Source organism: Cylas formicarius, unplaced genomic scaffold, assembly GCF_029955315.1.
Source record: "Cylas formicarius isolate icCylForm1 unplaced genomic scaffold, icCylForm1.1 PGA_scaffold_5__7_contigs__length_24384050, whole genome shotgun sequence".
Taxonomy (NCBI): domain Eukaryota; kingdom Metazoa; phylum Arthropoda; class Insecta; order Coleoptera; family Brentidae; genus Cylas; species Cylas formicarius.
This window is the reverse complement of record NW_026844341.1, coordinates 11,576,557-11,600,861: the sequence shown is the minus strand read 5'-3', so window position 1 is coordinate 11,600,861 and position 24,305 is coordinate 11,576,557. Positions and strand designations below refer to the sequence as shown.

The 24,305-nt window shown below is 32.5% G+C and overlaps 1 protein-coding gene across 3 annotated transcripts in view; it reads left to right on the top strand.

Moving 5' to 3' along the window:
• Positions 1-24,305, top strand: part of LOC132702588 (uncharacterized) — a 219,228-nt gene that overhangs the window by 105,153 nt on the left and 89,770 nt on the right. For all 3 annotated transcript variants that reach the window (XM_060671334.1, XM_060671332.1, XM_060671335.1), the window contains 2 exons: positions 844-1,110; positions 20,205-20,724. In XM_060671334.1, coding sequence (XP_060527317.1) covers positions 844-1,110; positions 20,205-20,724 — 787 coding nt within the window. The remainder of the gene's footprint in view (positions 1-843; positions 1,111-20,204; positions 20,725-24,305) is intronic.

Genomic DNA, 24,305 nt, shown 5'->3' with positions numbered 1-24,305 from the left:
TTTTATGTATAAAAATTTAAATACTGGAAAAACTGTTAGGTTTAGGTACGTAATATTATTAATAAAAAAAGAAGAATTTTAAAAGAAATTAAAAACAAAATTTGCATTAAAAAAAGTTTCGTCAATTAATATGGTGCATCCTAACAATTTTACAACTTTTGTATTCACCATTTTACTCACCCTGTATACTCAAAACAAAGCGTTCAAATGAAAATTGACAAAGTCCTATTATGTTAGCCAACGTTTTCACTAATTGACCTAATTTTAATAATACCCTAAATACATAAATAAATGTATCAACGCTCTATCACAAGAAAATTATCATTCCTTCGAAATCTGAAAAAGTTTTTATAATTTATTATGTATTGGAAGTTTTAGTGGGTTTATTTAAGTTAATTTACTTTAAGTATTGTTTTTGACAAAAATCGAAAATTTCTCACACTAGAACCGTAACTGCAGCAATAAGATTCCATTTTTAAAAGTATTGTTTTATTACAAAGATTATTTTAACACGCAAAAAGACTACCAACATCTAGACTTTACGTAAAAAACTAACCAAAACTTCTGTTTTTATATTTTAAATATCATAGGAAACTATTGAGACCCAAAATCACATTTATCTTTACCCAATAACAAGAAATTTTTGTAATAGGAGCATTGAAAAATCTCTCTCTCGCTATTTTCATACTGACTTCCGATAAATATAATTAAAAACTAACCGTTAAATACAAAGAAAAGAATCTTGGCACGTCTATTCTGTGAGTAGTCTATTAAAAAATACGGCCATTTTTAAAACGTCCATCACCAAAACCGATTTCAACCACGACGACCATTTGGTGACAGGTTGGCGGAGAACGCCGGAAACCGACCTGCTAGATTTCCTGCTGCCAGACGGCGAGGACTACCGTCTGGTGTTCGTCAGCTCGGATGGATCCTCCAAGGAGGAAGATGTTGACGACAATGATAGCTCGAGCGCTTCGAGCTTCCCAATAGACGAATGTTACTGGGACTACTTCGAACCTGGTGCCAACAAACCCCAAATGTTCGGTTGGGGTTCGCCGTTTGGTTCGCCCAGGGTCTGCAGGAAGGGCTTGGTGGAATCTCCGATCGGTTAGTACCATTCATTTTTTTCCAGTTAGTTTTATATGCATCTATGTCGGACTCATACCCTATCCAAACTCGTTACTTTCCACAGTTCTCATAGATGTCAGACTCAGGTCATTCTTTAAATTAAAATTATATTTAATAGGGACAGGTTGGTCTATTTAAGGCCATCCTGTACCTTAACTCAATATATACAACCCTTTTATGTATACAAGGTGTTCCGATGTGCCAAACCAAACGTATCTCATAAAACGAATGCTATGAGTATTTTTTAAAAATCCAACTACTCGCTTGATTTTGAGTATTTTTTGCCATTATATAGCATACGAAATTTCGAGTATATTTTGAGAAAAAAGAACTTTTCAATTTTTTGCGGAAAAAGAGGTTTTGTTTTTTTTACACTTGAAAACTAAAATTGAAAGTTATTGTTATGTGGCCATGGAAATGGTTAATAAATATGTTATACATTTTGGTCACAAATGACCATCGTTTTTTTTTTCCTTATAAAAAAGTTTTGGTTTAGTATATATATATATATATATATATATATATATATATATATATATATATATATATATATATATATATATATATATATATATATATATATATATGATAAAATATTGTTAAACAAGGTTGTAGCCTTTTTTGGAAAAATATTTACCAAAAAATAAAATAGAATAATTAAATTCAAAGGCTGAATATGTTTCGGCTAACAGCTATCCTCGGTATATGAAAAATGTCGCTTAATTGTTTAATATTTTTTAGTAGTACCTATTTTATGTCTTAAAATATTAATGAGTGTTAATAGATGTGAATATTGCCAGAGACGGATCTCATTATCTTCAGCCCAAGAAAATATGTAACCATATAATTTAAAAATTCTAGGTAATACAAAAGCTTCAAAGAAATAATACCTACCCTTGAAAATTGGGTTCCAAAATTAATTTTTCAGTTTATCTTCATTTTCCTGTCTACTGGATTTAATACATTATTATGGCGTACTTGTTGTTATAGGGATTTACTTATTGATTATTATTAAATATTTAAAAACCAATTTGAAAAAGAAATATCGACACACCGTAACTTGAAAACTTGAAAAATTTGGTATACAGGATGTTCCAAAGCAATGCGAACAATTTTGGGGCAGTAATTTCTTATTTATATTAAAAGGTAGTTTATTATATCACCGTTGAGTCAAAAGTAAACCAAATGAGGCGGAAAAGTAATGTTATAATATTTTATCTTAAAAGCGAATATAGATAAAGCAGTACAATATTGGGGAAGTATTGCTATTAGAAAAACACATTTTCCGTTATTTTTTTTTAATTTTTTTATAATGAGTTGATTATATTATGTTAGACTATGCCTATCATTATTCTTAACCAAATTTAAGGAAGAAATTGACAATGATATAAAACATTGATAATTTTATATTATGCTTTATTTAGAACTTTTTTTTTCTCCTGAATTTTGTTGTATTATGTACCAACATCTATTGATAATCTTCCAAAAATTACATTAAAAAAAATATTAATGAAAATTTCTAAAATTCATGGGTAAACTATGAATAAATAAAATCTTTTAAAACGTTTTATTTAAACAAAGTAACCCAAATAAAACGCAAGAAATAAGGAAGATACCTAAGGCAACACAAAAATATAATTTTGTGCGAAGTGTTGAGAATGCCTGCCTTGCGATATCATAATACTATCGCTTCAATGTACGGATACATTTATGCTTCCAATTCTCCATGACTGAATAAAACTGTTATTATTAAACAATTAAATAAATTAATTATTATTATTAATTATTAATTAATTTAGTCCTATTTTGTATTCAAACTGAGCCAGGTCTCATAAAGCAACAATAAAAATAATACCAACGTGAAGCAGCCCACTAGATCATCTTAACAAATAATAAAATAAAAATGAAAAATGTAACAATTTTTTTTACATTGAACAACAGACAAAACAAATAAAATGACTTAAACTCCGAAAAAAGAAAGTATTTCTCAATGAAATCAATGCGAAACAATTAAATTGCATACCACTTGTATTACCATAGATTTGGGTTATGTAGAAAATGTTTTGGAATTCGTAATAAGTTCTATTTACTTGCATTACGTGTTGATTTGAGATTGAATTCAGGTAATTAATTTAAAAAGAAAAAAACTTAGAATAGAATTTTTCAAGATTTCTTTTTCAAATTGGTTTTTGAACATTTATATTCAATATTGTTGCAATTGCAATTTAACAATGTTATATGGAGCAATAAGTAAATCCCTATATAACAACAAGTACGCTATAATAATGTATTAAATCCAGTAGACAGGAAAATGAAGATAAACTTAAAAAATAATTTTGAAACCCAATTTTCAAGGGTAGGTTATGTGAAAGGTAACATCAGCAGCATTAATTTTTATTTCTTTGAAGCTTTTGTATTGCCTAGAATTTTTAAATTACATGGTTACATATTTTTTTGGGCTGAAGATAATGAGATCCGTCTCTGGCAACATTCACATCTATTAACACTCATTAATATTTTAAGACAGAAACTATGTACTACTAAAAAATATTAAACAATTAAGCGACATTTTTCATATACCGAGGATAGCTGTTAGCCGAAACATATGCAGCCTTTGAATTTAATTATTTTATTTATTTTTTTGAGTAAAAATTTTTCCAAAAAAGGCTACAACCTTGTTTAACAATATTTTATCACAATCCGTGTGAAAACTTAACAAAACAAATCAAGTGGATCTAGTGAAACCCATTTAAAAAGATAATAAAAGGCAAGGAACAGTATCAATTTTATTTGTATAAGTAATTTTAAGTACCCCAAGCACGAATAAAACATTATTCTGTAATTAACGATACATATACTCTAACGGATGAAGCTTGGGCATGGCGATTTATCTTCGCCAATCCTAAATATTTACGAAATCATGTTGTAAAATAATGGAAAATGCAGTTTGGGAACAGATTAAATACGGAAGATTATAGTAAAGCTCAGCAATTGGGATTAGTTTAGGTGCCAGATGATCTTTAGAAAACTAATATTTTTTTAGTTTTATTGTTTTTTGAATAAACATAAAATTATGCGCTTTTTCTAATTAAGAAGTTATAAAACTGGGTGTTCAATTAAGAATTCAAAAAATTACATATATTCTTCGTCCTGTTAACGTCATTTATGTCAGAAAATCAAATATCTCAAAACGGACAAATTCACATGAAATCATTTTAGCTATATGGCTCCCATTCAATTTAGTATGAGTATTAGTAATATCCCGAATTTCCAAATTTTTGCTATTTATAATTTTCTCACAGATTGTGAGATGGAACACCCTGTATAGTTGGCTATATAGTTGTGTATGTCTGTATGTATAATAAAATAATAAATAAACGAATCAATGAAAACCAAAAATGATTTAATGATTATTTGTTTTACCTGTTTTTCTCCATTCACCAATACTGAAAATGTAAAAAAATAGTACAGAAGGTATATTCTAGTTGAATTGAACAAAAATATACTATATTTTTGAAAACTTTACCACCCTGTATCTCAGAAATTAGGACGTTACGTTCATATAAAGTGTTCCTTTTACAATGGATCCAAAAATCGCCGCTTTAATAACTGACATTCAATTAGAAAACACCCTGTATAATTAATAAAATCTTATTAAAAAGTAACATTTTACAGAAATAAAATTATAAAAATCATAATATTATTCGTCTTCAGAGGAACTGTCATATCTTCTTTACATAACAATAAACAGGTGGATGTAGATTGTTGAAGTAGTCAAGATCCCACCATATTTCCTTCTCTTCTTTAATGGACTACTTTTCACCAGTTCTCTGGTGTCACTTCCTCCATAGCTTGCTCAAACGGTAGATTAAGGTCTTTCATTTTGAATTCCGTCTTTTGTCTTGCTGTAACTTCTGTCGCTTGCACCCAAACGAGTTCTATAAGATATTTCTAAACATATTTCATAAAACAAATTACTATTTAGAATTATTTATTTATTTTATTAATTAATGGAAAAGAGAATCATGAATTAAGTATACTTCCTCTACAATTCAGTGTCTGCTTGGGATGTTGCTGATCATCATGCCTATTTTAATTTTAGAGGCTGCTCTAAGTTGTTCAGTGCTTGAAAGCCCAAATCATTTGCGAAGGTTCTTGAACCAGGAAATTTTGGATCTTCCAGTCAAAGTTTTTGAAAAATACCACTGACCTGAAGATTAAACTATTTGCATATGTACAAGTGAGCCATGCACCTCTAAACGGCAGATAAAACCATATAGCTATTAGATGATATAGTGGTCCTGATATAGTAAATATAAAATAATTCTAGAGACTTCAGCTATTCTCAAAAAATTCTGCACTCTTTCAATGTTGTCAATATACACTTCCATAATTTGCTTGCATACGCCACCGATGAACAATGAAAAGCGCAATAGTACAGTATTTTAAATACTATGCGAATAAATCTGCGCTAAATCTATAAATGAAACCTAAGCTTCTATATCCACGTGCAGTAAGCACATTTATTTGATTCGTGAAAGAGACTTTGGCATCAGGTGCTTCACTTACTCTCTATAAAGGAGTGGAATTTACACAGACTTCAGGGACTAAAAGGGACCCCATCAGTCATTAACAAAATTGCCATTGTTTTGATGGCAACACTGTACAATAGGCAAGGGACGAGCGCGGAGAGGGGTGTTGCCTAAATAAGAATGGTTGCTATGGTAACAACGTTAGGGGGGGAGAATATAGTTTCTGAGAGTAGCAATGACTCATTGTTGAATTGCAAATATCCAATTTGAAATATTATATAAAGTAATTGCTGTAAATTAACAAAAAGTATATATTTATACTGCGCTATGTGAATTCAAAACACAAATATCAAGTTCATGATTAGTTAAGACTACACAAACATTCTTCGATGATGCTTGAAAAGACTTCACGCTATCTTATAAAAGGGAATTTTTGGAAATAATGGGAGTAAAATTGGTGATGTTGATTTTATTTTATGCAAGAACAGTTTGGATCTGCTCTGTTTCTTCTGAGATGAATCACTTAACATTGCATAGTGTTATCACTTTGAGTTTTGTGGTCAAAAAATTTTAGCATTAAATATTTTTGGAAAAACAACTTGTTTTAAAAATTTAACTGAAAATTATCGCTTCAGCTTCAGTTTTTCTGCAAATTTTTTGCTGATCTTAGTATAGCAAAGCACAGTTGACGTCAGCGATTCTTGGAAATCTACAATAAGTAATACATGCACAAAATATAACATAATAAAATAAATGCGCCCGCCTTCATAATGTTAATTATCCTGAAGCAGTTATTCACTTTTAAAAACATACTATTCTAACAAAAACAAAGCAAACTTGGACGCAAAATGAAATTTAAACAACTAGTCTACAATGACGTCACATGAGAAAAGTGCATTTCTTTCTAACCATTTTGGTTTTAGGATAAAAACGTGTACTTGTAATTTCTTGAATTATGCTTAGTAAAATAGTAGCCCGACATTTTGTTCAGCTTGATCCAATAAAGGTTCTTATGCTAAAAAATAATCTAGCTTTGCTTTATTTTAAATTGGTACCCTTACATAGATACAGGGTGATAAAGAAAAATGACCATTTTTGAAAAGTCACAATATTTTCCTTATTATAGGAGCCGAAATTTTCTAATTTTTGAATATGGGTGAAAAGATAGAGGGATATTAAAAATGGTGTCAAAAAAATTTTGGCTCACTATGTTGCATACGGCCGATGTCAATTTCTTCATTTTTAAAATCCTCTTTTAAAATGCTTTTTAACCATGTGTAACACATCTGTGTTTGGTCAAAATAAACTCGGAAAAATAACAAAAATAAGATTTCTGGAAAGTGGGCTTTAATATTGCTATAACAAAATAACGAAGAATATATACAGAACTTTATAATAGAACAACAGCTTCTCTTAATTCTCCAACGTTTCCCTAGGACCTAATGTATACTTGATCTTCGAGGTGACTCCATACAAAGCAATCAAAGGGTGTCATGTTTGGGGATCTCGCAGACCATCTGAAAGATCCCACGTTGCCTATCCACCTGTTGGGAAAAATCATTTATTGCAGAGGCATTAGTGGAAGGTTCATAAGTTATTCTGTTACGTTTATTCGTATAATATTTAAATATAAAAATATGGTATAATTTTGTGGGCACCTAAAATACCAAATCAAACGTTAAATCCCCACCTTACTTGATGCCTAACTTTACGAGCTGGCCGTGGATTTACTTTTACCCAAAATACAGTGTTCTTACGATTAAAGAGTCAGCAATTAGTAAATAGCCACTCTTCCGACCAAAGGATTTTTAAGAAAAAGTTTGGTATCTCGTTATTTTTCTGGCACAATGTCATTTTTCTAACAGCATCGCCATCCTGAAATCACTTTAAAATACTATTCGCTGTTGGCCGAGCAACGCCTGTTGTCTCTGCAATCTGACGTCAATATCTACGAGATATCTGAACCACGCCTTGCAACACAACATTTTCCCTATTTCCATCTGGAGGTTTGTTCATTTTTACCGCAGCAAAACTGAAAAACTCCCCTAGGTGACAAAGTTTCCTTTCAGACGCCTAAACATAGTTCTACCCGGTGGACGTCTTTCACAATATTTACTTAAATACATTTTTTCAGCTTTTGCTTCGTTTATGCGGCAGAGAATAACCAACATATCATACTTACCACTATTTGAAAAATAATTGCTTTTAAAATTCACAATTTATAAACTTCAAACAAAGTTGACTTCGGCCGTGCGCAACATGGTAGGCCAAAAATGGTTTTGATGAATGAACATATACTGGACGCCCTGCATATCAGACCGAGGTGCCTGACAGTCTATTAATGATTTTACAGGTGAAAATGCCTTAAAATCGTCCGCAAATCACCTAACATTAAAGCAGACATTACTATTACATCAATATATCCCATTTCATTGCCCTTAACTTTTACCATATAGCATAGCATATACCATTTAAAAAAAGTGAAAATTTAAATAATTAAGGACTAAAAGTTCAGATTTTCACGAAATTATACATTTTTACATGACAATTGTTTCGACACACCGTGTCTTTATCAAATGTAATATTTACAAACTACCTGCTGCTATATATACCCAAAAATGACAATGAAACCTTAATTAACGTTGTTCAATTCAATTCAATAAATGAGAGGTATTTAGATCTAATTGATCGTTAAGTAATACATTAGAATGTCACATTTTGTTAATCTCCATGGTTTCCAATAAATTTAATTTTCTACTTTTTGTGGCTGTATGTAAAATATCAAAATTGTCGTTAAAAATGTGTGTTTCCGTGTTTAAGTGTGGAGCATAATTAGAATCTAGACTATTGTTTTTAAATGCTCTTTTATGTTCGTTAATGCGTTTCTTGAAGCATCTACCTGTTTGTCCAATATAAATTTTAGGACAAGATCTGCATTTCAACCTATAGAGACCTAATTTTTGAGATTTTGGACATTTTGTTTTATTGTTTTTTAAAAATTTTCCCATTGTGTTCTCCTATGTATGTAATTGTTTTAAATTGTTCGTGTTCCGTATTAGGTTTCGGATAAATAGACTTTACTGTTGTCTGGATTTGTTTTTTATTTATAATTTTATCGATAATGGACGGATTGTAGCCGTTGTTCAGTGCAATTTGTTTAATGATATTAAGTTCTTCGTTATAATTTTCTGTTGACAGTGGCGTATTAAGGAGTCTGTGTATAGAAGAGTGAAATGCAGCCATTTTGTGTGTATAAGGGTGATTTGTCAAGGGTGTGCGAAGGTTTATGAAAAATGGAAAAATCTAATTCGTTTTGCGTTTTCGTAATAGTTAAGTCTAAAAAATTAATAGAGTTATCCTGTTCAATATCGATAGTGAATTTTATACGATTATGTAATGAGTTAATTAAGTTTAAAAAAGAATTCAATTGTCCGTTCCAATAAAGCAAGCAAAGACATCAACCACCTATCTATACCACCATATAAAATTTTTACTTAAGGATGTTCTAGTATGATATTTTCCAAATTATCCATAAAAATCTCGGCTAACAAAGGACTAAGTGGGTTTCCCATAATCAAACCTTCCTTAGAAATGTAAATCTGTCCATTAAATTCAAAATAATTTTGGTCTAAAGATACTATTAAGCAATCTAATAAATCTTTTTTCACCAATTGGTTAACCTGTTTCCGAGTTAGGGTGAAATCTACTAAATCTATCACATCCATAGGTGGAATACTGGGAAATAAGTTTTGTACATCAAAAGACAATAGTGTTGCGTTAGAAGGGTTTTTGATATCTTTAATTTTGTTGATTAATTCAAAAGAATTTTTTATTGCGAATTTTGGTTTAAAATCTAAAATATTTACTAATTTTGTTAAAAGTTGGTCTGAAAACTGGTGTAACTGGTGTAAAGAGCAAAATTACAACAAAGAACTTAATATCATTAAAGAAATTGCACTGAACAACGGCTACAATCCGTCCATTATAGATAAAATTATAAATATAAAATAAATCCAGACAACAGTAAACTCTATTTATTCGAAACTTAATGCAGAACACGAACAATTTAAAACAATTACATACATAGGAAAACCCAGTGAAAAAGATTCAAAACATTTGTCAAAATGTGTTTTAAAAATAGCTTTCAGAACCAACAACACAATAGGAAAATTTTTGAAAAACAATAAAACGAAATGTCCAAAATCTCAAAAATCAAATGTTTATAGGTTAATATGCGGATCTTCTCCTAAAATTTATATTGGACAAACAGGTAGATCTTTCAAAAAACGCATTAACGAACATAAAAGAGCGTTTAAAAACAATAGTCTAGATTCTAATTATGCTACACACTTAAACACAGAAAAACACATTTTTGACGACAATTTTGGTATTTTACATACAGCCACAAAAAGTAGGAAATTAAATTTATTGGAAGCCATGGAGATTAACAAAATGAGACATCAAATGTATGGCTTAACAATCAATTTCGTTTATTGAACTTAAATTCTTACAACATTAATTAAGGTTTTATTGTCATTTTTCGGTATATATAGTAGCAGGTAATTTGTAAATATTACATTTGATAATGACACGGTGTTGTCGAAACAATTGTCATGTAAAAATAAATAATTTCGTGAAAATCTGAACTTTTAGTCCTTATTTATAAATAATAAATGGATTGTCATCAAGTAAAAGCCACCTCAGTTCAATAAGTGTAAATTATGAGATTTTAAAATTTCGTAAAAAGTTTGGGTATGAATACTTTTTTCACAAAACACGAAATTCCGTAAAATAAAAAACCTAAATTCGTAAACATTTAACGCCACTTTATAACAAAAAGCGTGAATGCAAAAAAAACGGGACTTGGCGCTGCTGCTACGCTTTCGCGGTACACTGGAGAATTTTGCTCTAATTTCTTTCCAAAGCGGGGAATTACCCTATTCAAACGATACGTCGTCGCCGTTCATTACTTATCGAATAGCGACGAAAACGAGCAGCGAATGATTAACGCAAACGAGCAACAATTACGGTGATCTTTCGCGTCGTATATAGAGCGCGACCGCTAGCACCGCGCAGAGACTACTTTCTTTTGCATAACAATTGCAACGATACGAGCGTGGCGTTTCTTCGCCGATTTTTGCGCGAAATCGAAAAACAACAATCGGTTACGAAATCGCTCGCCAACAAAAGCCTATCGCCACCCAACCACTTTCTATTCTGTGCTGTATCGACAGGTGGGTGAAGATCGGATCAGGTTGCCTTTAATATTTTTCAGAAATCTTCTGGATTCCTCAGATATATTAAAATCCGAGAATCTGGAAATTTTTTCATCTTAATTGAAAAATGCTTGTCTGGAACATATTTTTCTTGTCACAGTCACATCTTTTAACAAATTTCTTAATAATTTAAACTCTATGCATCCTAACATGCGTTGGCACAATAAATTAGAAAGTTATCATAATCTCCCATTCGTAAATATTTACAGAAAACAGATATAATAATAAATTATATTAAATTAGATAATCACATCACCATCCGGTCCAAACATTATCGGTTAGCAACTCTCTTGTTTACAGAGCCGTAGAACTATCTCAACCCTCATCACTGGGTCCAGAATTTAAAACATCTTTCATTTTTCACCACAACCTTCCAAAAAAATAACTGCGAAAGCAACCCCACACTCGACACTGTGGTCCTTTCTCATATTCAAAATATCGCTGACCACATTTAAAGTTTTTAAGAAATGTTACGTCAAAACCAGATCCACCACTTGTCGAAAAATCTCTCTACATCTTCGATCGGTCAAACACACAATTCCGGTAACTACGAATGTTGTAAGAAAACATTATGGTTTAGTGTATTAATTACTATTTATGTAATGTAAACCTTTGAATGTTTTAATTATATTAAATTAAACCCAATTTCAATACCTGGGATTGATTCAACCTTGCTCCTTAAGTCCTAGTGCCAGTAGACATTATTTTAACTGGTGGAGGAAGAAGGATTTAGTATTTGATGAGACATTATATCACTGTCTCAGATTTATCACTTGTCCAAAAATCTATCAACATATTCCATCCGTCAAAGACAAAATTCCGGTTGAGATTCCAGGAGTTTACAGCATTCATGCGTATCAGCCAAAAAATGCATTGTTGAAACAGGACGAAAAATATCAACTAGACTAAAAGAAAGTTTTAAAACTAAGACAAAACAAACTCATCAGCAGTTGTTCAATACAATCTTAACAATCCTAACCGCGATTTTCAACAAACAATGAGAAACGGCTGCAGAGAATATCTGTTGGGAAATAGAAAGACGAAAACGAAAGACCTGTTCAGCAAACTTAAAATAATCACAACTGAGATGCAAACCAAAATCACATTCAGTGAGAGCTGGAGATGGCAGACTACAAACTGAGCTTAAAGTATGAAGTATAAAAGACTACTGCGAAAATCTATTTAAAGATCATCAAACGACCTACTTCTCCTATTCTCTCTTCTCTTAAGTCGCTGTGAAGAGACTTAAAAAGACATGGTAGATTATGTCCACTTTGCTAAAGACTCCATCACCTCACAGCAAATTGTTCCATAACAAGTAAGATTGGTACAAAATAGGGGAACTATGGAACAAATCCTTAACGTCTCTGTGTCTCTGCTTTGTGGATTTCGCAGACATTTAATAATACAAAATGAGAGAAAACATACCAAACTCCCAAAAAGATATTCCATCATAACTATTCGAGAAAGAAGAAGATGAAAAGCAATTGAAAGTAATGATCATAGGAAACTGCTCATAGAATAAACAAAAATTAAAATGTAAGTTCATTGCAAATCAATGTATAAAATATCCACCTTCTTGTTTGATTGTTATAAAACAGTCCAAATTACTATCGAAACAACTTCGTAAACGGGTCGGTATCCATCCCTGCCTTTTGCGAATACACTTCGAAAGAAAGAAAATAAAATTAATTAAAAAAAAGTTGAAAAAATGAAAGTTCTTTGCCGCCAAACACGCTCGGAGTTTATGTTGTCACATTGTTTTTCATATTTTCTTCTCTTCGAAATAACAAAGGGCGCAGAAACGAACTTTTCGATATTGCAAAGCCCGTCGGATTTATTTTTTTCCTTGATTTAAATCTTTCCCGAAAATGTTTCCTTTTTTTTTTGACGGAGAAATAGAAAGCGAACTCTTGGGGCAAAACTTGGGTTTCTTAATTTTGAAAAGCCCCATTGTTAAGGGGAAGTCACCAATTGACATTGCTATTCTTTGTAGCCCACCCAAAAGCTCCAAAAGGTCGTTCACTTAGGAACTACGAAAAACAGAAAAAAAAGTTATACAGGAAAGTTGCATACATTCACCTATACCCTTCAATTTTTAATTTTAAATATATACAGGGTATTCCGGACATCTGGAGTAAAGTTCGGCCATCTTATAAATACATTCCATGTGCTATACCTAAGCCCGTTTTTTCCAAATCATGAAGTTTTTGTCAAAAATGGCGTTAACAAGTTCTAAAGGAAAAATGTTTCCTATACTTAAATAATAATAATAATAATAATAATAATAATAATAATAATTTATTGATGTTACAATCCTACGGTCTTACACAAGTCAGCAAAAAACATTGAGGGAAATCTACATATATGTACAATTACAAAGACACCGCGACATAACACAGAAAACGCTAAACATTATTAAAATTGGTAAAAAAGTCATCAAATGAGTAATAGGCCCCATCCAGCAGAAGTAATTTGACCTTAATAGAGAATTGTCCCTCCGGCAGCTCTCTGATGCTTAGAGGCAATGGATTAAAGAATTTAGGTCCGTATTTAATTCTGGATGGATTTCTTGTCATACATTGAGTGGACATATTGGGTGCAAATTAATACTGGATGAGCAAAAGTGAAGTACAAAAATTAAATTATAAGAAACGTAAAAAGTCACCTAAAAAATTAAGGTGACTATGTGTAAGGTTCTGTATTTCGGAATTTAGAGCAGTTTTTATTTTTTTTAACATTTTTCGATTGTAATACTGCTATAATGCGGCTTACCTTAATTGTCATCCAAAATATGCACTCAATATCACCTATATCTCCCTTTGATTTTCTTATAAGTAATGATTGATTACACAGTCATTAATCTCGTTTCATTCAAGAGATGAGTAGTAATTATGCAATGGTGAAGCTCACTAACGAAATAACTATCTGGACGGTGGTAATAGGTCTGCTGCTGTCTTTCTCCGTGGCATTGTTGATGATTTGTTTAGAAATTATCTGATAGGCCTCAATTTACAAAAATAGGAAACCTTTTGAGTAACCAAGATGGGTATGCTGCAAGGAACTGTGCTAGGACCTATATCAGTTAATGTATGTCTTAAGGAATTAGGAAAGTTAGATGTGGGAGTCAGGACACAGTGATGGTTTTTGTGATTCTTATTGGGAAGATGCCAAGATGTAAAGAGAGAATGACTTCAAAATACTAACTATCCCTTAATATAAATAAGGTTAATTGTGTATATAGACTTTTCTATAACAGGAAAAAATCTTCCCAACTTTTCAGAAACATACATTGATACTTTAGTAAAACCAATTAAGGAATCTAACGTACTTGATAGTGATGGTTGATAAAAATCTTAATAATGATAATCATATCCTGTACTGAACAAAAAAAAACACATCTTTTTTCATAAATTTTATATGTGCTACGGGCTTCTAATATGAAGGGAACATACAGTGTTCAACTTCAGCACCTAAGAGTAATAATATAAAATGCTATTATTAAAATTATGTTTAAAATACCGAAATTTTACTCCACTGTGTTACTTTATAGTATAGATATTTGCAGTGTTAGTACATTGTTTATCTTGGGTATACGTATATACATACATTCATTAACATTCTTCCAAGCAGGCACTAATTAACCATAATTATGAAACTAGATCTAACGTTATCGTCCCTAAAAGTAATCGAGCTATTAATCAGAAAACGATAATTTATTTAGTCCAAAAATTTTATAATCTGCTTCCTTGTATGTGTATGGAAAATTTAAAAAAATAATATCTACCAATTAATCAAACTTATTGAAATGTAGCACTGTTCAGTAGAACAAGTCACGTCTATAATTGTGCTATTTAGTTCATGCTTCACCGTGCGTATTAATCCTCAATGTCAGAGCTCACAGTTGTAGTAAGCTGATTAATTTGATGTTCAATGTAGTTTACGCTCTTGTTGTTCCCTCTTTCGTTTCTTTCCCCAAGCGGATTCTGATGGGACGACAAACTCTGGGATAGTCTGGTCTCGGATTCTGACAAGTAGATTTATGATTTTGAGTGCAAATCTCCAGAAACTTAAGCGCTACTAAAGATGTTAAAAAAATGCTTCCATCGCAACTGTCTGGATTTTCAAAACGTTGCTTGTATCATGTCCCGAACTTCCATCGCAGCCCTATTTTAATATGAAAGTTAATATTGAGTTTTCTTCCTCTGTCTACGTCTCTAAGACTTCATTCTATAAATTCAGTTAGGTTACGATCGTTGGGAGAACAAAGTTTCCTCGTTTCTTGGTTTTGTTTTTGTTACATCACTCGATAACTGATATTGGTTCATTGTGAAATTGCCCTCCAATAATAATAACAATGCATTTTCATCAGTAAGTTGAACAACAGACTCCCATTTTGTTTTAAATGACTTTCTGTACTCCATAGCTCTAGTTGGTGTACTGGATTGGAGTTCTGTCACAACTGCAGAAGCATCTGCATTGTTTTCCTTCCTGAGATCCATCTGAGCAGTATACATTTGTTCTGAAGCACTTACGGTTACAGTACTGAGGTACTGTACTTTGTATACCGAGCTACTTCATATTTCTTTTACCAAAAAAAGTGTTTTATTAAAGGCGTAGACACCAGACATAAATAACTTGGGAGCTGACAAAATGGTCGGCAGTTAAAAAACTCTTTCCAATTTCCACATGAAAAAAAAAACAAAATATTTGCTGCAAATAGGTTAAGCTCATCTTAAGCATAAGCATATACTCAAGACTATGTCGGCTTAAAATAAAAATGGCAAATTATCAATATCGTAAGTTTCTTTCAACAAAATGGAATACTTCGTTTGAGTATTTCAAATTTTTTAAACAAAAATGTACGTAATTCAAATTAAATATACATCCGCTTCACTTTTTTTCAAATTCTAGATATTTATATAGCAACTTAAATTGAGCATTCACCGATTCGTTTTAAAAGTATAAAGTTATTCTATTTAAATGAGCATAATTTTATATTGAAATTTTTGTTATGTTTAGTTGCTTAAAATCAAGGACCAATATCAATTATCCAAGTTTTATATTGAAAGGGTGTTAATTTTATTTATGTAATTTTTTCTATAATTTTGCTTAGACCATTCTACCAATTAAAACCTTATATTCTGGGAGATAGGAAAATACAAAATATAAACAGTTTTCGGCTTATTTTTTCACTAAAACCTGTTATTTATTGACCACTGATTTTTGGTAAATTTTAACAAATAAAGGTAAAGAAATACTTTTTAAAATAGACTTTTTAGGAGGTGGTACTAAAGATACATTAATAATTATGGCAAAAATAAAGGTCTATTGTTGTAAAGGGCCAGTGATAAATAACACATTTTATTAAAAAGGTCTGCCGAAGCAAATATTTACATTATTTGCATTAATTTTATCTATCCAAAACTAGTATTTCTATTGTATTACTTATATACAGAGAATCTGACTTCTAAATAACTATTTTAAAACAACTTCAATTCAATTTTTTTTAAATCTCTCAAATGAAAAAGCGAAGAAGGGTATTAGAAAAGATTTTTCTCTGTCAGCGTTTGGTTGTCTGCTTCTCAGAAAAAAAAACAAATGCATGAACATATTAATGGCTGCTACCTAACATAAAGAATTACAAATAACCTAAACAAAATTATGCCAAATATTCTTTCCTAGCCTTAAATACATTAAAAGTATAAACAAAAGCAACTACTTCAACACTGTGTCGTGACATTTGTTGGTCTCTATCTAGTTTTGTAAAAATTAAAGTACTCATATAGCACATACCAAATTTTGATAGTGTATTCAAAAACCGATATATAGTGCATAGTAATAATTTCCATTATTATTCAGTCTGCGCAAATTTCTCAAAATTTGGATGTGGCCCCGAACATTCGGATGTGGTTGGGAAAAATCTCTACTCCCTATAACATACTTAAAAGATGTAGGTAGTTAATATAGTAATAATGGTATTTTAAATAGATTCCTTTCAACACTTTTATAACCTACTCTGAAGGTCCCTAACTTTTCAATGAGTCTTCTATATTTATTGTTCTACAACCCTTAACACTTTACAACGATAAAAACTGAAACTGCACTGAGAGTTTGTATGAGCAATCGTTACTCCGACCAAACGGTACTGTACGATTATATTCTCTAATTTAAAGTATATTTTAAAAGGATTTACATCAATAATATCATAATTTAAAACCTGAAGATTAGTTGAATTTGCTTCAGTTGGGGTCTAATTCTAACTTCGTTTCCAATGAATCAAGGTATGGTAATTCCATAAAATCAATATTTCAATTGTGCAGTCAACTCTGCATCAAGCTGCACCTCGACCCTGCCTAGGATTCCGTCGAATGGCATATGCAATGAGAGTGTAGAAAAACCAAGTTATATCAAATACCTAGCGAAATTCTACAATTATTTAAAAGCTTTTGCAAAAATAACAAATAACACATTTTATTAAAAAGGTATGCCGAACCAAATATTTTATCTATCCAAAACTAGTATTCCTATTATTATATTCCATTAATTATATACAGAGAAATTTTGTAATTCAGAATATATACCAATCTCGAAAATGGAAAAGCGAAGAAAGGTTTTCAAAAAGATTTTTTTCAGTTAGTTAGGTTATCTGGTTCTCCTTATAGCATATTCTTACAAAAAATGAAGTTTAACACTTTCTTATTAATAAATGATATGAAATTCTTAAAAATTTGTTCAGTTTTAAGAAGTGCCTGAACATGTTAATTGCTGCTACCTAAAATAAAGAACTACACATAATCTATACAAAATTGTAGCACATATTCTTTCGTTTTAAATACATTAAAAGTGTAAATAACACTGTCATGACATTTTTTGGTCTGTATCTAGTTTTGTAAAAAAAGAAGTATTTATATACTACATACCAAATTTTGGTTAGTTTTCCAAAAATTCTTTATCTCGATAAACACTGCTCCGACATCGTGTCTTATCGGAACTTATGGGTAAATTGTTTTTCGAAAGTGATCTGGATCCATCCGCATTTGAGGGGTACTTTCAACCACTCAAATTGGATTGTCTCTACCACATCGCAGGAATTTGTTTTCCAACAATAAATTTGTATTTTCCGAAAGGTAACACTTTCGTAATAAATAGATGATGCAATCCCAGAAGTATAATTTGTAATTTAATAATAAAAATTTGAAACATCTTAAAACAAGACTCTTTACTACATTAAAAAATATATCTTGAGAATATATTTATTTTTCAAGCATGGAAGAAAAATGTTTAAAGTATACGTAATCTACAATTCAGAATTTGCTTTTTCCTGTGCATATCTCTAAAAAAACTCCCTTTATTGGTATTTGTTATTGGTATTTAAGGGGGGCGCCCTCCGCGGGCGTCCAAGCACTTAGGCCACCAGATGGGCCCGTTGTGCCCCCAGACCTCGCTAGAGGGCGTCCGGAATGCCGCTTCTACTTTAGCCCAATACCATGCACTGAGTCCGGATCGATCAGGGCCGTTCCGAAGACTCTAAATCTTGCCCATGGCAAAGCAGGGCACTCGTGAGCAGATGATACAACGCCTCCTCCCCTACCATGCACTATCTGCACTGCGGGTCGTTTCCAATGCCTAGCAATCAAAGATGCGTCCTAAGCCTGCAGTGTCCTGTGCAGGCCCCTGTTAGTCCTCTACACCCCCTTCTGGGCAGTCCAAGCAGCTCCCTGGTCCGAGGGAGGGTCGTAAAACGTCTTAAAACAAGACTCTTTACTGCATATCTTGACAATACATTTACTTCTCAAGCATTAATTTAAGTCGAGTAAAAAAATATTGCAGGTATGGTCTGTTCATAGACAAAAGCAAGTGACCAATTGCTTTTGAATGGGATTATCCAAGGGTGGTCATTAACATACAATGCAACAAGATTATTACCTAAAGTTTCGGAATTTAAATTCAGGTAAAATTGTGGTCCATAATAGAAAATAATTTTATACATACCTGTGTTTAATATTCTTTTGTTTAGTATACTACTTAGTTTAAGTTTATTAGTAATCATTCTTATTTCGTGTGTAATACAGCGTGTGTTGAATCGCGTGCGAATTATGCAAAATATGTGCGAGTCTAGTGTAGTTCAGAAAATGCTCCCGCCCAAATGTAGGAAACACTATTCTATTCAGGCTAAGGAAGTTATAAACAATGTTTATATAGCATCTTTAGAAGAAACCGCTACATTGACGAAAATTCCAACATCAACTGTATGGAAAATTGTGAATAATCCCATCAGCGAGGAAAAAAAGAAGCGATGCTGACATTTTCTAGAGTGCAGATGAAAGTGATCAAAATATAATACGGCGTAAAATTTATGAGGAGCAAAGCCTGCCTACATTAGATATCTTAATTAGGAGGCTTGAAAAAGATGAAACCGGTGTGGAAGTGTATTCAACACATGGGTTTTAGATTTAAAAAAATTGACAAAAGGCAAGTTTTAATGGAATCTTTTAGAATTCGGAAATGGCGACTTGAAGAAAAGATTAGGATTTACAGAGAACAACAAAGGCCAATTATTTACTTGGATGAAACCTGGTTCGACGCTAATGATACTGAATGATTTATTTTCACGAAGGTTATACCAAAAAGCAATTAATTGAGGTGCTACAAAGCTTGAACCTGCAAAAGGAATACGTCTGTGATAATTGTGCAAAAAATCTAGGGCATACAGTTTTATACAGTTACACCTTACCACTGTATATTTAATCCCATTGAACATGTTCGGCACCAACTGAAATCTGCCATTCGTCGTAACAATGTTTTTCCCCGTGTCCAATGTCCTCAAACTTATGGAAACCGAAGTTTTAAACATTCCTCCACAAAGTTGGGCAAATTCTGTTAAACATATAGAAAAAGAAAAACAATCGTATATACATATTGCAAATAATATAGAACAACTAATAATTAGAACAGGCGATGATAGCGATAGTGATACTAATATATTATGTGAATAATTTTAAGTAATTTAAGCAGGTAATAAAAATAATTTGCAATTTTTTTTAGATTTAAACTTAAATACATACATAAATAAATAAATATTGTTAAGTATTTTTCCAAACAAAACTCCAAATAATTAAATTCTAAGCCATATTTCATTCTTACAGCTTGCCCGGGTCTTTCCTTAATTCATATCAGTTAGTCACTTTCTTATATGTATGAACAGACTTTATACTACAATTCAGAATTTGCTTTTTCCTTTACTTTACGTTTTGGTTTTCAGGTTCGCCGCTGGCGAACCGACGTCGCAAACGCACAATTCGCGAGTCTTCAGACGAAGACACGTCGGCCCCTTCCCCTTCGGACGGACTCTTCGGAGTTCGCGAGTCGTCGGCCGAAGCACTCCAGTGCATGCACCAGAACCAGCAGCGACACACCTCGACGACGACGGCGGCCAACCAAACCGAGTGCCATTCTCCGTGCCGAACTTGCGGCGGCTCGTCAGCGGCACAGTTTATTCCGATACCGGTGCCGGTACCCATACCGTTCCCGGTACCCTGGGGTTCCGTGTCCGGTGACTCATCGAACCCGATGGTACTCTACAAGCAGTTGCACCAGAAACAGAACCTTTGGCAGTATTTCGCGCAGCACGCGTCTAACTTGGTGTATCCGGCGGCACCCGCGCAGAACCCGATGATCGGCGGTGAGGACGATGGCGGCGATGGGAGTAAGGAGACGGGTGAGGCGGAGGCGGAGGAGGAACAGGAGGCGGAGCCGGCGGGTCATTTGGAATCCGAAAACAGGTAAATTTTAACTGCGAGTACATGGTTTCACAAAAACACCATTTGCCTTGCTATCTTGTCGGCACTCGCACTTTTTTTATTTAAATTCTTCAATTTTTTTTTGGTCCCAATTTTCAAGGTTTCATTAATAGAGAACGTGAAGAAAGTAGTTACTGGAATGCAAAACAGTAGATCCAGTTTCTTCTACACATATTTTCGTCGCTGTTTAATATATGTAGTCCAGCCAAGCCTACATGGTGTTGTTGCATTAAATCTGGAGTGAAATGCAAAAACAACAAACTAACCACGTGCTAAACCGGCACCAAATTTTCTGTGGTTTTTCATTTTCGGCATACTATAAATGAAAGGTGTTTGCACTTTTATAAAATAATTAAAAAACTGAATATATTTTTTAAATCATGTAATAATTTCTTTCATAAAATAAACATTTTTCAAAATTGTGTACTGTGCCTCAATTCATTTTTTAACTCAGTTTTTTTCAAAAATATCTCCTGGACGTTTTTGCTGCTGTACTAATGTTTTTGTTTGCAAAAATTAAAATGAGTGAGCTGAAAAAAATTAAAAATAAAATATTCAGTTTTTTCTATAACTAGGCCACTGGCTAAGGTTTTCTCTGTTACACTATTGTATGGTTTAGTTACGTTTGGTTATTTCGTTTGCCCCCCCCCCCCCGACCCGACCGTAAAATTTTCATTCAATGCTAGAAGTTTTCAGAAATTACAAAAAAAATACGCCAAAAAAAGTTTGCCATATATAATAATGAAACTTATAATAACAATATGTATCTCAAAATTTAATTACAATCATTTTAAGTAACCATAAAACGCCAACATTTACACTAAAATCGCTAGTGGTTTGGCATAAAGTGTCTCTTTTGGTTTTATATTACCTAGATAATAATAAAAACCAACAAAATCAACCCTAACAAAAGAAAATTGATCAATATTCAATGGCAACCTGTTGAGATTAGTGAATAATTTGACAATTCCTATATAGAAGACAACATTCATCTTAATTTTTCAAAGAAACTTCCACAGGCTACTGTAATGCATTTTACTTCTGGATTTCTCCTGCGTTGGTTGTTTATAAATCAAACTTTCTGACGTTTTGCCAACTGAAACGGTTTCAGTTAAGCTATGAAGAATCCAACAGGATGATTGGCGAAACGTTAGCGAGTCTGATTTATACTTTTTCTTTAAAAATAAATTAAATTTTCGGATCCCAATTTTTAATATACAGTTTGTAGAAAAAAAGCAAGACTGTAGATCTAAAGAGTTTGTTTCTACGGAAATTTTCGTCGCTATTTAATATCTAATATACCCGAGCTTATTTGGGTAATTTATTGTTGATGCGTGCTAAACCGCCACCAAATTTTGTGAGAGTTTCCATTTTCGGCATACAATAAGAAAAAGGTTAAAATAACACAATACAAAATACATTTTTAAACCCATTTTCAAATCATTGGAACAAAATTTGCTTTGTGTCGACGCTTTTATTTAAAATTGAAATGCTGAAAAGAAAATGTTGAATACTATACTTTTATTGATATAAAATATTCATTTTTTTATAACTACCCCACATGTAAAGTTTCTGCTCTCCGCGGGTCGCAAATTTAAAGGGGAGAAAAATCCTTTTGTTTCTCAAAAAAAAACTGCGTAAAGTTTTTCAAGAGAAAATTTTTTCATGACCAATTTCAAACATCAGGAAGCTTAACTTTGACCTCTTTGCTAAATAGAACCAACATAATTAAACTACTTTTAAGGAAGTGGCCTCAAAGCTCTAGAGCAACGCGTTCTTTTAAGATTTATCTCAGTTACTTCAGAAGAGAAAATTAACTTTGGTATAATATTTACCAACGAATAAAATTTCTTATAATAAAAATGTCAGAATTTAATTAAGATCATTTTAAATAACTATAAAACGCGAACGTCTTATAAAAAACAAAGTGACGGAAAATGATGCGCTCCGCGGCGGCGTTTAAACCTCTAAAGCTCCTTTGAAGGGCACGGTTCAATTTACTAAGAGAACTTAATTAGGTCTTATATTTAAACTAGCATCGAACGAAGCTTAATTAAAAAAATATAATGAAACCAGAACGTAATAAAATAGGAAATCTGCAAAACAAAATAAAACAGGCCCATTTACATCGATAAGTCACGTTCCATGGGCGTGCAAATGGGTTTTCTGCACGGCTCGTTGTTTTTATCGGTAACCGGGAAACTTGAATAACGAAAATTTAAAAGTCGGTCTCGTTGATTATCAGCCAAATTTATGACCATAGAGTTTAAAGAAATATACCTGGTGTGATTCTATGTTTCACTGTATCTAAAAGCGTGATAATCAACACTGTCAGTGTCTTGCGCCTTTCTGAATTTTAAAAAACAGGTTAAAATTCGTTTAATTTCGCTTTTTATGTATTTTTTGTTCTTTTTGCAATTCCTCGACGCGCATTCTTCACACATTTAAAAATATTTAAGCCTTAAACTGACATTGAAAATTTAAATGAAAAAATTGTTAAAAGTTTGTTTATTATTTTATTTTATTCAGCAATATAATAGAGGGGGACTTTGTATACCAGAGGTTGTAGATTTGGAAATATTTAAAATAAAACCAATCGAATAGTACGGAAATGTATAATTTAGTGCCGCATCATCATGTTCGGTATTTATAAGGGGTGTTTTTTTTTCGATGTATAGAACTTTAAGTTGCAATAAAACAACGATGGATTATTCGATTGACATGAATTTTATTTATCCGAAAGACAATCTTTGGGCCATTATATTTTAAATATGATTTCTGGCATATGACCGCCACGGCTGGCGCGGATGTAGTCCATCCTGGACGTCCAATTTTCGATGACTTTTTCCAACATTTGTGGCCGTATATCGGCAATAACACGGCGAATGTTGTCTTCCAAATGGTCAAGCGTTTGTGGCTTATCAGCATAGACCAATGACTTTACATAGCCCCACAGAAAGTAGTCTAGCGGTGTTAAATCACAAGATCTTGGAGGCCAATTCACAGGTCCAAAACGTGAAATTAGGCGGTCACCAAACCTGTCTTTCAATAAATCGATTGTGGCACGAGCTGTGTGACATATTGCGCCGTCTTGTTGAAACCGCATCTCCTGGACATCATGGTTATTCAATTCAGGAATGAAAGAGTTAGTAATCATAGCTCTATACCGATCATCATTGACTGTAATGTTCCGGTCGTCATCGTTTTTGAAGAAGTACGGACCAATGATTCCACCAGCCCATAAAGCGCACCAAACAGTCAGTTTTTCTGGATGTAACGGTGTTTCGTCATAAACTTGAGGATTAGCTTCGCTCCAAATGCGGCAGTTTTGTTTGTTGACGTAGCCATTCAACCAGTAGTGCGCTTCATCGCTAAACAAAATTCACTTATGAAAATCGGGAACAACGGCCATCTCGTTTTGGGCCCATTCGACGAATCTACGCCTTACTTGATGATCATTTGGCTTCAATTCTTGCACGAGTTGGATTTTGCAAGCACGTAAACCAAGATCCTTCCGCAAAATCTTCCATAAAGTGGATGGACACAGATCCAATTCCTGTGCT